General features: G+C 43.8%; 1 gene segment (V, D, J or C); it reads left to right on the top strand.

The window, feature by feature from the left end:
- Positions 1-6,245: 6,245 nt before the first annotated feature.
- LOC132584695 (immunoglobulin heavy variable 3-30-3-like) lies at positions 6,246-13,683 on the top strand. The segment is given in 3 exon segments: positions 6,246-6,292; positions 12,785-13,111; positions 13,643-13,683. Coding segments are annotated over 3 exon segments (414 nt in total).
- The last annotated feature ends 726 nt before the right edge of the window (positions 13,684-14,409 follow it).

Raw genomic sequence — 14,409 nt, 5'->3', positions numbered from 1 at the left:
TCACATCAGCAGGTGCATGTGGAGGAGTGGGGAATCAAACCTGGTTCTCCCAGATAAGAACCTGCACACTAAACCACTTAGCAAGAGCTATGGCTGACCCAAGGCCATTCCAGCAGCTGCAAGTGGAGGAGGGGGGAATCAGACACGGTTCTCCCAAATAAGAGTCCTGCCTTCAGTTTGCAAGACCTGAGCAAGGCTGTTAACAAGAGGTTCTTGGGAGGAGGGGGTCATTAATTCCTAGGGTCGCCATAAACAACATCAGTGGGATTGAAGCTTTCTCCCTATCAGAGTCACTAGTGGTGTTTTCTTTCTCTTCCTACAATATAGATGCGAATTGTTATATTGTGTCCATGTTAGCCAAATTGTCTCTGAGATCGAATTTGGGAATGAAATCGACAGGCAAATGGCCAGAACACGATCAACAACCTATGTCTACGGGAGTCAGAATTCTCCAGAGACGCAATGAATTGAGGAAAATGGCTGCAAAAAATCAAGGTGTTTTTTATTAATAGTAAGATCACATGATCATACAGTTACACTAGCATTCAGACTACCGTAACCGAACGAGGAGTATTCAGAGGTGATAAATCGGATAGGGACATTTGCATTAGCTGGATAGTAGCATTGATCACAGGGTGATACAATTACCTGTCCAAGAGAAGAGAAGATCTCAACAGCCACGTCAGGAGGGAAGGGGGCAGCAAGAACCGGCCATCATAATGGACTCAGACCTGATCAGAGTCTGGAGGTTACCTCTGCTGGCAATCAAGGGGTGCTACCAGGAGAAGCCCAGAACACCACTTACCTGGCCTTAAATAGTCAGATCCATAACTTGAAGTCAAAAGGGGCAGTGACCATTGCCCTGATTGGAGGGGGCATTTGATCTTGGCCCTACTGATTGCTTCCCAGGGAGGCCCAATGAAGTCCAGGATTCTGTTACCATGTGAGAATTTGGAGTCCAGATGCTAACTACCTGTGTGACACCTCTAGGAAACAGTAGTCTTCCTGCCTTAATGTTTGAAATGTGCATTCAGAACCTTATGCATGGCTCTGTGTTAGTCTCTGGGATAAATCCCCCATTCCTAGCAATATTTGGCAAACTGCTAGCAGCTGAAACATAGCTTCCATAGTGCACAGTCCTCAGTGGGTTGGTTATGGGGGATCTTTGGGAGACTATGACCTGTTGCTCACATCTGGAGGCAGAGTTCATAGAAGAATCTGTCTGAGTGCTTCTTTCTACACTTAGGTTTTCCCAAGAAGTGTGTCACTTGTCCTGAAATCCTTTTCAGAAAATTAGGATATCTTCTCTGGCAAAACATGCCACAGAAGCAGAAACTGAAAGGAGTCAGGTGCAAATAACCTCTTACCTCCCCACCACCTGAAGTTTTCATTAGCTGAGGGGGCAGAAAAAGGGGTGTGTGTGTGTGTTTCCTCATTGCTGCAGCACTGTGACCTGTAGCAATTTTTGCTTGTAAGGCTTTACCTGATTGGTATCCATTTATTTTTGTAAAAAAACAAAAACAAAACAAAAACAAGAGTTTCAACAATCCCTTTCTACCATTCCTGTTGGTGTATCTTCGCGGGGAGGGCAGGATATAAATCAAATAAAAAATAAAATTACAAAAAAAAAAAATTCAAACAATTTATACATTAAATCCGCCCTTCGGTCACATTTTTTATGTCCGCAATCCCTGCCCTATTGATTGTCACAATACAAAAAGCAAGGATTCTTCCAAATCATCCACACAGTGAATGCAGAAAGTGGTTATACTTCCGCCAAAAGTTTGTTTTATGCTAAGTTGTATCCAGAGCTTTTTTTATTTTTAGCAGGAGCTCCTTTGCGTATTAGGCCACACACCCCTAATGTAGCCAATCCTCCAAGAGCTTGGAGTAGGCCCTGTAAGAAGAACCCTGTAAACTCTTGGAGGATTGGCTACAACAGGGGGATGTGGCCTAATATGCAAAGGAATTCCTGCTACAAAAAAAAAAGCCCTCGTTGTGTGTAAATTCAGGGGCAGTTTCCTGTTTAAATCAGTTCTATGTCTTTAGCGCTGGCATCAAAATATCTAACTGTATGCACCAGATAGCTTCTAGTCCATTATTTTCTTGGAGGAAAATGGCATTGTTGCTTCAGTTTATCATTTTTTCGGTAATATGCAGAGGTAAGTTCTTGATCTTTCAAAGACAGACGATAGGTATGTTGAAAACATAACTCTGAATCAGATTTCTTTGGGACGTCTTTCTTTTCAGGTGTCCTTTCAGAGGTCCAGTTGGTGGAGTCTGGAGGAGAGGTCAAAAGGCCCGGAGAGTCCATCCGCCTCTCCTGTCGAGCCTCCGGGTTCACCTTCAGCAGCTACTGGATGGGCTGGGTAAGACAGGCTCCTGGGAAGGGGCTGGAATGGTTGGGAGAGATAAGCGGCGATGGATTGCTCCCCCAGTCGGAAAGAAGAGGCAGACACGATTGTTGGGTTTTAAACCGGGCCGCTTTATTAGAAATAACAAATACTAATAACTGGCAGGGGGGGGGGGAAACCAAACCAGACAAGCCCTGGGGTCAACACCTGGACCCCGCCTTGTCCAAAGGGCGAGCCACCCTGCCCCCAGCACAAACCCGCCGAAATCGGGTTGTAACTGAGCGGCCAGGCCTCCAGCCGTCACCAACCGGGCTGGCATCAATCCCCATGGAAAGATCCACCCAGGTGAGGCTCCCTGTGATCTGCATCACCGTACTGAGCCGTTTAGCCCATCTACGGTTCCTGCAGACCACCGCACCAACGGTGCTAGGCCATAGGTGCTCCCCTGGAAAACCCTGTGGCCAAACCCCATCCAGCCTGCGACCAAACTAATACTTGACAAAACCTAACCTACTAGGCAGTACAAGGTAGGCGAAAAACACCCCCACATAGGCCAATTGTGCGGGAGTGAAAAAATTCCTACCTGGCCCCAAAAGGCGACCGGCATACACCTGTACTGCCGATGGGAAGGGTGGGCGGGCAGAGAGCCGAAAACAAACTGCGTAGTGAGGCGGGAGCCGGGGCTTATAAAGCCCCACCTCCACGCCTCGCTAAACACCCGTATGTCGGGTGATGTTGCTGCCCCTCCCTCCTTCCGGGGATGCAAAGACGGCCCCCAGCCTATAGCCTGCAAGCTGGCTCGGCTGGGCAGGGGCCGGACAAGCTCCCAAAACTATGCCAGCTTGGTACGAGGACGTTTCACCATCTCCAGGGACAACCCTTCCAACACGCTTTATCTGCAAATGGGCAGCCTGAAACTTGAAGACACGGCCGTGTATTACTGTGCAAGACACACAGTGAGAGGAAGAGACTGTGAAGCCAGGCAAAAACCCTCCCATCTCTGGCACTCCCCGGCGTTGGCTGATCTGAAAGAGGAAATTAAAGCACACAGGCCCACATCCTTCGCATTAAAATTGATTCAGTTTGACTTTGTTGATTTTAAAAAAGGGAAACGATTGTGCCACTGAGGCAAACTCACAAACACTGCTATGCACACCACGTCCTTAAGTCCTGAGATTTTCACAAGTAGTCAAAAGACCTGGGAATGTCTGGTGTCTTTTGAGTATTTCCTTTTGGTTAGACGTATTGCAGCAGTGCACCTTGGACACATTTAGATATGCATTTAAGAGGCAACCAGTCTACAGAGGCCATCTCTAATCAGAAGCTGTAAGTACATCCCACCGTGGTGGTTTAATTGTGGATTGGAGAAAGGCCAGCAGCCATTACAGAGACATTAGTATTGCTTTGCCCAAAACTCAGGCACTGTCATAGAATTTTCTTAATGAAGAAGAAGAGGAGGAGGAGGAAGAAGAGGACAGATTTATACCCTGCCCTTCTCTCTGAATCAGAGTCTCAGAGGGCTTACTATCTCCTAATATGCAAAGGAGTTCCTGTTACAAAAAAAAATAAAAAATCCCTGCCTGGAAGTATCACAGCCAGGATTGCGTTATAGTTAGCAAGTGTCATTCAAATCCAGAAGACCCAAATTCAAATCCCACCTCAGTCCCAGAGGGCTGTTGGGTGACTTTGGACATGACACCCCACCCCTATCTCCATTACTTACCACACCGTGTTATTGTTGAGTGGATGGAGAACAAGAGAATGATGTAATCTGGTTTGAGTTTTCAGTGGGGAGAAGGACATGTCTTATAAATCAAATTCTGCTACTGATTTGATCACAAAAAATTGAATCTCAGAGGATACTGCATTCAAGCTGGACAAAGATGCTGGAGAAAAGTGCTCAGAATTAAACTAAATCGGTCAAATGGGTTTAGGTAAATGGTGTGGAGAGGACTGTGAAAATGTTCTGTTCCCAATTTGAATGGAATCCTGGGTCTGAGATTGATAGGTTTTATTGATAAATGTGCAAATTCACTCCTGGGACAAAGTCAACCTTTGTTCAGGAAAAAAAATGCAGGAGGGAAGGATTAATATGCCCAGTTCCTCAGTGTCACATCAGTTGCATGGAACTTCTTCTTTTTTTTGCCTACCTCAGGTCACACAGAAAATTTCTTCACATGTACCAGTCATCTCAATTTCCTTTCCTTTTTACCTCAAAAGAGGACAGAAGTGAGATAAAGAGTACTACAGAATATCATTGGCCTGATGTGTGATCTTTGATACACGCGGAGGAAAATAAAATGGATATTCAAGTGTGACCGGTTGTGGTTTCAACTGTGAACCTGGTGGTTTCCTCAGATGTTTGCTTCAACAGAAGTAAGAAACAGAAGGAATACTAAGGCATCTAGTTTACAGCTAGAAGTCTTCATATACCTGCTGTTTCTTATTTATGCCCTTTGGAAACTGAGTTCTTTGCTGGAGTTGTTTATTGACATTCTACATGGTAGCATAATTACACTACTGGTATTCCCATGTAGCAGGATTGCCAGCTCCTGATTGGGAAATTCCTTTATATTTGGGGGTAAAACCTGGGGAGAATGGAGTACAGTGCCATAGAATCTACCCTCCAAAGCAGCCTTTTTGTTCAGGGGAACTGACCTGGAGCCTGGAGACCAGTTGTAATGCCACGAGATTTCCAGACTTCAACTGGATTTAGACAACCCTACCTTGTAGGTTTTCATCTGTTGTTGTTATTGCTATTTTTGAAAGCCTCCATTAAAGGAGGTTCCATAATTCCATACATAATAGGTGCAGGGACTGAAAATACAACTACCAGCATTATAATCCTCCTATAGAAATCTATAGGGCAGTCTCATTTGGAATAATGTGTACAATTCTGGGATGGATAGAGTTGAGATACAGCTGGATGGGTTGATGGATAGATGATAGATGATAGACAGACAGACAGATAATAGATAAATGATAGATAGATGGCTGACGACGATGACAGAGATGATGATGATGATGATGATGATGATGATGATGATAGATGAAGAAGAAGATAGATAGATGATAGATAGATAGATAGATAGATAGATAGATAGATAGATAGATAGATAGAGATTGACAGACAGACAGACAGACAGACAGACAGACAGACAGACAGACAGACAGACAGACAGACAGACAGACAGACAGACAGACAGATAGATAGATAGATAGATAGATAGATAGATAGATAGATAGATAGATAGATAGATAGAGCTGGAAAAAAACTATAGGAAAGTAACCAAGATGATTAATGCACTAGAGAATCTGTTCCTATGTGTAAAGTACGAAGGGCCTGGGACTTTTCAGTTGGGGGAAAAAAGAGAATTCAGGAGGGGCATAAAATAAGTTTATAAAATTATGCACAGGACAGAGAGAGTTGATAGAGATAACTTTTTATACCTTTCCCCAAATACCTGAACCTTGAGGGCTCACAAAGAAACTGATTGAAAAAAAGTCAGTTTTTTACTGAACAAGTGATTAAAATACGAAATTCAATGTTGAAGAATGTACTGATGGCCATTCCTACCATTACTGCTGGTATGTCTTATTTTTAAATAATTTAGATGGTAAATCTGCCTTCCTGTCACATTATTTACAGCTATAATTCCTGTCCTATCGATTGTCACAATACAAAAAGCATAGATTCTTCCTAATCATCGGCACTGTGAAGGTAGAAGGAAGTTACAGAATTGCCAAAGGGCTTTTATGCTGAGGTGTATGTAAATCTAGGGGCAGCTCCTGTTTAAATCATCTCCATGTCATTAGCAGGGACACCAAAAGACCCAGCTGTGTTTACCGGACAACTTCTAGCCCATCATATCCCTCAAAGACTCGGAAGAAAATGACACTGTGGCTTCCATTTCTTTTCTTTTTGGCAATATCCAGAGGTAAGTTTTTGTTCTCTGAAAGGCAGGATATAGTTGCATTGAAAGCCTAAAATCTGAATCAGATCTCTTTGGAATGTCTTTCTTTCTAGGCGTCCTTTCAGAGGTCCAGTTGGTGGAGTCTGGAGGAGAGATCAAAAGACCTGGAGAGTCCCTCCGCCTCTCCTGTCGAGCCTCTGGGTTCACCTTCAGCAGCTACTGGATGGCCTGGGTGAGACAGGCTCCTGGGAAAGGTCTGGAATGGGTGGCAAGTATAAGCAATGGTGGAGGCACCCAGTACTATGCCAGCTCGGTGCGAGGACGTTTCTCCATCTCCAGGGACGACTCTTCCAGCATGCTGTATCTGCAAATGGGCAGCCTGAAACTTGAAGACACGGCTGTGTATTACTGTGCAAGAGACACAGTGAGAGGAAGTGACTGTGAAGCCGGGCAAAAACCCTTCTCAGCCTCTGGCAGCTCTCTAGCATTGACTAAACAGAAAGAGGTGAAACAAGGAAACTAATCGGCATACACTCTCGAGAATAAAATTGATTCCACTTTATTTCATTGATCTGAAATGGTCGAATGGTGTGTTGCACTTAAGTAAATTCACAGACACTGTTGCCTACACTGGTGTTCTGGGGTATTCGCAGGTGGTAGAGTGACATGGGGATTTCTGGCATCCTTGAAACATTTGTTTTGCTTACACCTATCGAAGCAGTACAGTCAGGACCTCCTGTCTGAGGTCCAACTTGTGGAATCTGGAGGAGATGTCCAAAGGCCTGGAGAGTCCCTCCGCCTCTCCTGTCGAGGCTCTGGGTTCTACTTTGGAAGCTGTGGCATGGACTGGGTGAGACACGCTCCTGGGAAGGAACTGGAATAGATTGCAGTCACCTATTACAATGGGAGCAAGCAATACTATGCCAGTTCACTTCAAGGATACATCACCATCACCAGGGACAACCCTTCCAACATGGCATATCTGCAAATGGACAGGCTGAAACTTGAAAACACAGCCGTGTATTACTGTGCAAGAACCACAGTGAGAGGAAGTGAATCTGAAGCCAGACAAATACCCTCTTCTATTCATGGCAACTCTCCTGCTTGATTGAGCTGCAACAAACACATTTTTTTTTTAATACCATACCATACCAAACCTTTAATGGCATAATAGATTCAGATAAAAATACACAGAATATAAAAATTTAAACATTGGAGATAAAATCAAGATAAAACCGTGCTTACAGATGCATTCAAACATGGTCAGAATTAAATTTAAGGATGTCAGCCAGAAATTTTGCCACAGCCTCACTAGCCACCCCCTCAGTATCACTCAATAAATAATAACAGGGTGGCAGAATAGACAAATCTGGAGAAAAAGAAAGCTTGCCAAATAAATCTTTACGGAGGTTATGGTATAAAGAACAATCAAGCAATATATGCTGGATTGAGTCAGGGGTATTTGCTCCACAGGAGCAAAGTCTGTCGGCTAAAGGGACTCATTGATATCTCCCTTGTAAAACTTTGGAGGGAAACGCGTTTAGTCTAGCCAACATAAATGCCCTGCGATGACTTGGAGTGGTTAGGTCTGATAGATAATTGGGCATTTTGCCACAAAAAGCATAAAGACCTAAGGAAGCTGGAGAGCAAATATAATGGGCAGTTGGCCGTAATTTCGTATCCTCCGATTCCCATAGTCTCAGTTTAATACATCTGAAGATATATGACTCATCAGTGGTAGAAAAATCATCTACCTCTAACCCCAATTGATTGAGTTTAGACAGAAGCACTGCTGTCCAGGATGAAATATATGGGTCTCTTTTCATACAATCAAGAAGGCTGTTGGGATCTGTTCTAAAATGAATTTTGAGCCAGAATTTAAATACTGCAATCCAGGCTTTTGTCTCCATCAAAGACTGACCCACTTCAGAGCAGAGAGCAAAGTAGGACACACATTTTGGCAAACCAAGAATTTGTCTAAAGAATGAGGCTTGAATGCCCTCCACTTTCCTGGTAAAAGCTGAGATCCAAATAGGGATATCATAGAGGATTTGGGCAAGCGTTTTGGCTTTGAACACTTTAATAGCTGCTGGAACTAATTGGTTGCCCCTTGCAAAGAAAAACTGTTTAATTTGAGCAGCTGAACATTTAGCCAAGTTGACGGTGTTGTTACGATGTGAAACCCAGCTTAACTTGTGGTTAAAAGTGATCCCCAAGTATTTAAAAAATTTTGTTTGCTCGATTGTTGAATTGCCAATAAACCATCTCTGTGGGCGCCAGCAGTTTGAAAAGACAACTACTTTAGATTTGGTGTAATTGATAGTAAGTGAATTACAATTACAGTAGTCATAAAAGGCATTCAAATACCTTTGCAGGCTCACTCTTGTACAAGAGAGGATGGTAGTGTCATCGGCATAAAGTAATAAGGGGACCGCTCGGCTTGCAAGTTTAGGCGGATGACCGTTGACAGGCTTCAAAAATTGTGCCAGGTCAGTAAAAAATAGATTAAAAAGATGCGGGGCCAGCATGCAACCTTGTTTAACCCCCTTTAACACTGGGATTTTACTAGTCAAGTCACCGCTAGAAGAAAATTTCACTTGGCAAAAGGTATTAGAATGAAGTTTCCTCAAGAGAAACAGCAGACGAGGGTCCATTCCCAGGTGACCTAGCTTGATCCATAGTTGGGCTCTATCTATTGAATCAAAAGCACCCTTCAAATCGATGAAGGCAGCATATAATTTTTTTGACCCGGTATGCATATATTTTTCAGCAAGGAAGGCCAGAGTGCAGCAGTGATCCATAGCAGATTTGCCTTTGGAGAAACCAATCTGTTCAGGACCTATGATGTTGCCTAGGCGCATCCAGTCAGTTAATCGGAGTTCTAAATGTTTTGCATACAGTTTGCCCACTATAGATAATAAACTAATGGGGCGGAAATTTTCTGGTAACTCCAACCCCCCCTTTTTGTATATTGGAATAATTATAGAGTCAAGCCAAGAGTCAGGGATGGAGCCATGCAGATCGATAAAAGAGAACAATTTTGCAAGGGGCAAGAGCCACCAATCGGCAAACTTTGTGAATACCTCAGCGGGAAGGCCATCAGGGCCAGGTGCTTTACCCGCTTTTAAATCCTTCAGTAACTCACTGATTTCCTCTAGAGTTACTGGAGGCCAGACCGGCATATCAGTAACTGAGAGGTTTGCTAAGATAGGAGGGGATACACATGGAGCAGCAAAAATGTTAGAGAAGTAATCAACCCATGTTTGCTCAGAGATATTTGGGTCAGTAACAGAATTGTTTTTTAGATTACCTGAAATGATTCTCCAGAAAGCCTTATTATCGTTAGATTTTATCGAGTGGTAAAGTTGGTCCCATTTATTCTGAAAGAAAACTTTCTTTTTGGATGTAGTAAGCTCCAGGTAGGCTGTCTTGTAAGCAATGTAGGCCTTAATTTTTGATTGGTCTTTGGATTGACAAGCCTCTTTAAAATGAGCTCTCAGTTCTTGTTTCCAAGCTAAACAATCTGTATCAAACCAGCTGGAGAAACTAGACCTAGACAAGATCACAGGTTTAGCTTTGGCACTACAATAATCAATTAATAATGAGAATCCAGAAAGGATTGAATCGTCTGAATTGGAATTTATGATTGAATCCCTTAATCTGCGTAGCGCTTCAGAGCCAAAGAGGGAAGAAAACTCCCTTTCTAGGGCCGGGGACCACTTGATTTTTTTTAGAACATTCTCAGGGGCCTTCATGGATTGGGAAGGTGATACCATATTAACCTCCAGATCCAATCTTAGGGATAGAGTTAGGGGCAGGTGGTCACTTTCTGTGCGCAGATCGATGTAAAAGTTATCGATAGATGACAGAAGGTTGGGTGAACCCACACAAAAATCTATCACACTGCAACCCCTTGTGGAAAAAAAAGTAAAGTCAGTTGCAGCCGGAAATTTGGAGAGACCTTTAAATATTATAACATTGTGCGCTATGCAGAATTCAATTAATCTAAGACCCGCCTTGTTGGTTAAAGTATCTTTAGAACAATGGGGTAAACATAATTGTAGTGGAAGGGATTCAACCACTTCAAAGCCAAATTTTTTTTTAATAGTGGGATCTTCACAGGGAGCACTACATTTGGAATTTGGCATCCTTTGCATAGGAGAGAGTTCTGGTGGGTGATCTTTTTATTTTATTTTGTAGGCTTCTATTCCGCCTTCTCCCGTAACCGGGCTCAAGGCGGATCACAACATATAATAGTAGCAATACAAAGCTATAAACCAGAGTTAAAATACCACATTAAAATTAAACAGTATAAACAATAACCAATAAATAAAATACACCATCGGGGAAAAAGGCACAGCATGTCAAGTAGCCAGTTAGAAGCCCGCATTTAAGCGATGGTGATAGCGCTGCAATAAGGTACAATGTCACCACAAAGGCATGAAGTCCCCACAAGGGAGGCCAAATGATGGAATAATAGGATGCCCGTTGACTCAACCATAAGCTTGGCGGAACAGGTCCGTCTTGCAGGCCCTATGAAATGGTAGTAGTTCAGGTAGGGCCCGGATCTCCCTAGGGAGCTGATTCCACCAGGTAGGGGCCAGGGCTTTGCCATATGTGTAGAAGCAGAACATCGTGCTGAAAACAAAGGGACATTTTGGCCCAGGTTATCACTAGACAAACATGCACAACTCCAATCCTTGCTAGCTGCATGGGAAGCTACAGTTGCTTGACAGCACAGACAGGGTGGTTGGAAAATGTCCTTCTCTTCAGAAAACAAAGGGGATAATCTATCTATCATCTATCTATCTATCTATCTATCTATCTATCTATCTATCTATCTATCTATCTATCTATCTATCTATCTATATCGGTCTGTCGGTCTGTCGGTCTGTCAGTCTGTCACCATGGCAACAACCAAATATATGGCCACAAACAAAAAACTGCTCAACACAAACTCCTAGAACAACCCTCAAAGCAATCCAATCACATTAGGAGTTCACCTGTCAGCTGACCCAAGGGCTGAGCACCTAAAGTGCGTCGCGTGAACATGTTTGTGTTGAAGGTCTCAGCATGTCTCGTTCTAGTTGCTCAAAAGAAGCATTCCATACAGGAAACCCACTAACTAGGAGGATGATAGCAAAAGGCAAGTTTGTCTTTTCCTAGATATTCTCTATCATGCCATGAGTGTTGGGCTAATGCTATGGTGAAACTCATTCATTCATTCATTCATTCATTCATTCATTCATTCTTCAGTTATTTATGACTTCACATTTCTATCCCGCCCTTCCCAGTTGGGTTCAGGGCAGGACACATCAAAATAAAGCCGATTACATAAATGGTAAAACAACTAGCTAAAACATAAAACCAGACAAACCATTTGACTAATTAAAACATTCAGATGGCGACAATTTCAGAACCCTACTCCCTGGCTGCACAATAACATCAATGAGAGTAATCATAGGATGGTCTTTCATTGAACCTTCACCACCCAAGCCTATAAGCAACCTGAGATGACTGGAAGCTCTTGGCCTGTTCCTTTCTCATGGGTCTCCATGAGTCCATTCTAATTTGGCAAAGCATTGTCAAAAAAACCCCAACTTTTTAATGTCAAGAGCGCAGCCTTCAAAACACTCTTTCTGTGAAGCAGCTAACATTAAAAAGTAAGCAGAGAGCAGACAACAGAATAATGAAAAACATGAACACAGGGCTCAAATATGTTTTGTGTGACTGAGGGTGGCCATAGGCAAGAACTATCAGTCTAGCCATTCTGGGTTAGGTTAGAGGTCCCCCACCCTCACTATTTGGGACAGATTTTTCCAGGCACTGTAGGGTTGGCTGCTACTCACAAGAACAGCATGGGGGAGGAGGGACTTCTGTCTTCCCTCCCATGCCAGATTTATAAGTCTAAATGGAACGGGAGAGGGGATATTTCCCATGTGGTTGAATTCTCCCTTTTCCATTTAGGACACCTGGCCCCCTCACAGTAGGGTGAAGAGGACCTCCACTTGGCCATTTGGGCTAGGACAGGAGGCTTCATAAGCCGTTCCTACTGTTGTGAGTATATGTCTTATATTTTTCTTTAAAAAATACTAACTTAGACTTTAAATCCACTTCCCTGTCACATTCTTTAATTCCATAATCCCTGTCCTCTTGATTGTTGGAATACAAAAAGCAAAAGATTCTTCCAATTCATCTGTGGGCTTAATGCAGAAGGAGGTGATAAGCATTGCGAAAGGGCTTTTATACTGAGGTGCATGTAAATCCAGTGACAGCTTCCTGTTTAAAGCAGCCCTATGTCATTAGCAGGGACACCAAAAGACCCACCTGGGTGCACCGGACAACTTCTAGCGCAATCTTTCTCTCAGATAGTCAGAAGAACATGACACTGTTGCTTCCATTTCTTTGCTTTTTGGCAATATCCAAAGGTAAGTTTTTGTTCTTTCAGAGACAGAATATAGTTCTATTGAAAACCTAAATCTGAATCAGATCTGTCTGCAATGTCTTCCTTTCCAGGTGTCCTCTCAGAGGTCCAGCTGGTGGAGTCCGGAGGAGAGGTCAAAAGGCCTGAAGAGTCCCTCCGCCTCTCTTGTCAAGCCTCCGGGTTCACTTTTGGTAGCTACGCCATGCACTGGGTGAGACAGGCTCCTGGCAAGGGTCTCGAATGGGTGGGAGCAATAAGCAGTGATGGAAGCTACCAGATCTATGCCAGCTCGGTGCAAGGACGCTTCACCATCTCCTGGAGCAAGCCTTCCATCATGCTGTATCTGCAAATGAACAGGCTGAAAGCTGAAGACACAGCCGTGTATTACTGTACGAGACACACAGTGAGAGAAAGCAGCTGTGAAGCCAGGCAAAAACCCTCCCCTGCTTCTGGCAGCTCAGAAGTGTTGGCTGAGCTGAAAGAGGTGCAGCGAGAAACCTAAACCACACTGGCATATGCCCTTGAGAATTTTTATTTATTTCTGTAAACTTATAGTCCACCTTTCCCATAGTGGGCTCAGGGTGGATTCCAACATGGTAAAACAATTAAAACCAGCAATCAAACGATCAAACGGTTAAGCTATCAGATCAGAATGAACTTAAGGCTGCATGGATGGTGTGAACACATAAATTAAGACAATTGTCACAGGCAACTTAGATGTCTGAAAGATGTCGACTGTATTGGCCTGATTTTTAGCAATCGAGATGGCAATCGGTGCTGGGAGGCCAGTAAGATGGTGTAATAAAATAAGGACGCCCGCTTGCCTCAGCCATAGGCCTAGTGGAACAGCTCCATCTTACAGGCCTTCCAGAATGGCAACAAATCTGGTAGGGCTCGAACCTCCATATAAGGAGCTGATTCAACTGTGCTTCATTGATCTGAAATGACAGGGCCACGTGGGACACTCATGTCAATTCCCAAACACCACTGAAGTTATGAGATGTTCACACATAGCAGAGTGACCTGCGAATTTTCGGTGTCCTTGAAACATTCGCTTTGCTTACACCTATTGAAACAGTGCACTCAGGACACAAATAGATACATATTCAGGAGTCAACAGATTTCCAGAGGGTCTCTCAGTTTCATCTGCTGGAGCTACCCCCCCTCCCCTTGCCACCATTTAGAAAACCCTCCGCCTTTTCAAACAGCCCATCTTAAAACAAAAGCTGTTTCATGCATCTCACTCTTGTAGTTTCCTTGTCCATTAAACTACCCTAAGCCAGAAGAAGAAGAAGAACAAGAACAAGAAGAAGAAGAAGAAGGAGAAGAAGGTGGTATTGGATTTATATCCTGCCCTCCACTCTGAAGAGTCTCAGAGCGGCTCACAATCTCCTTTACCTTCTCCTCCCCTCACAACAGACACCCTGTGAGGTAGATGAAGATATTGGATTTATATCCCGCCCTCCACTCCGAAGAGTCTCAGAGCGGCTCACAATCTCCTTTATCTTCCTCTCCCACAACAGACACCCTGTGAGGTGGGTGGGACTGAGAGGGCTCTCACAGCAGCTGCCCTTTCAAGGACAACCTCTGCCAGAGCTATGGCTTACCGAAGGCCGTGCCAGCAGGTGCAAGTGGAGGAGTGGGGAATCAAACCTGGTTCTCCCAGATAAGAGTCCGCACACAACCACTACACCAAATTGGCTCTCCATTAGAGATA

The sequence above is a fragment of the Heteronotia binoei genome, chromosome 15, assembly GCF_032191835.1.
Source record: "Heteronotia binoei isolate CCM8104 ecotype False Entrance Well chromosome 15, APGP_CSIRO_Hbin_v1, whole genome shotgun sequence".
Classification (NCBI taxonomy): Eukaryota; Metazoa; Chordata; class Lepidosauria; order Squamata; family Gekkonidae; genus Heteronotia; species Heteronotia binoei.
This window is presented reverse-complemented; position numbering and strand designations above follow the sequence as displayed.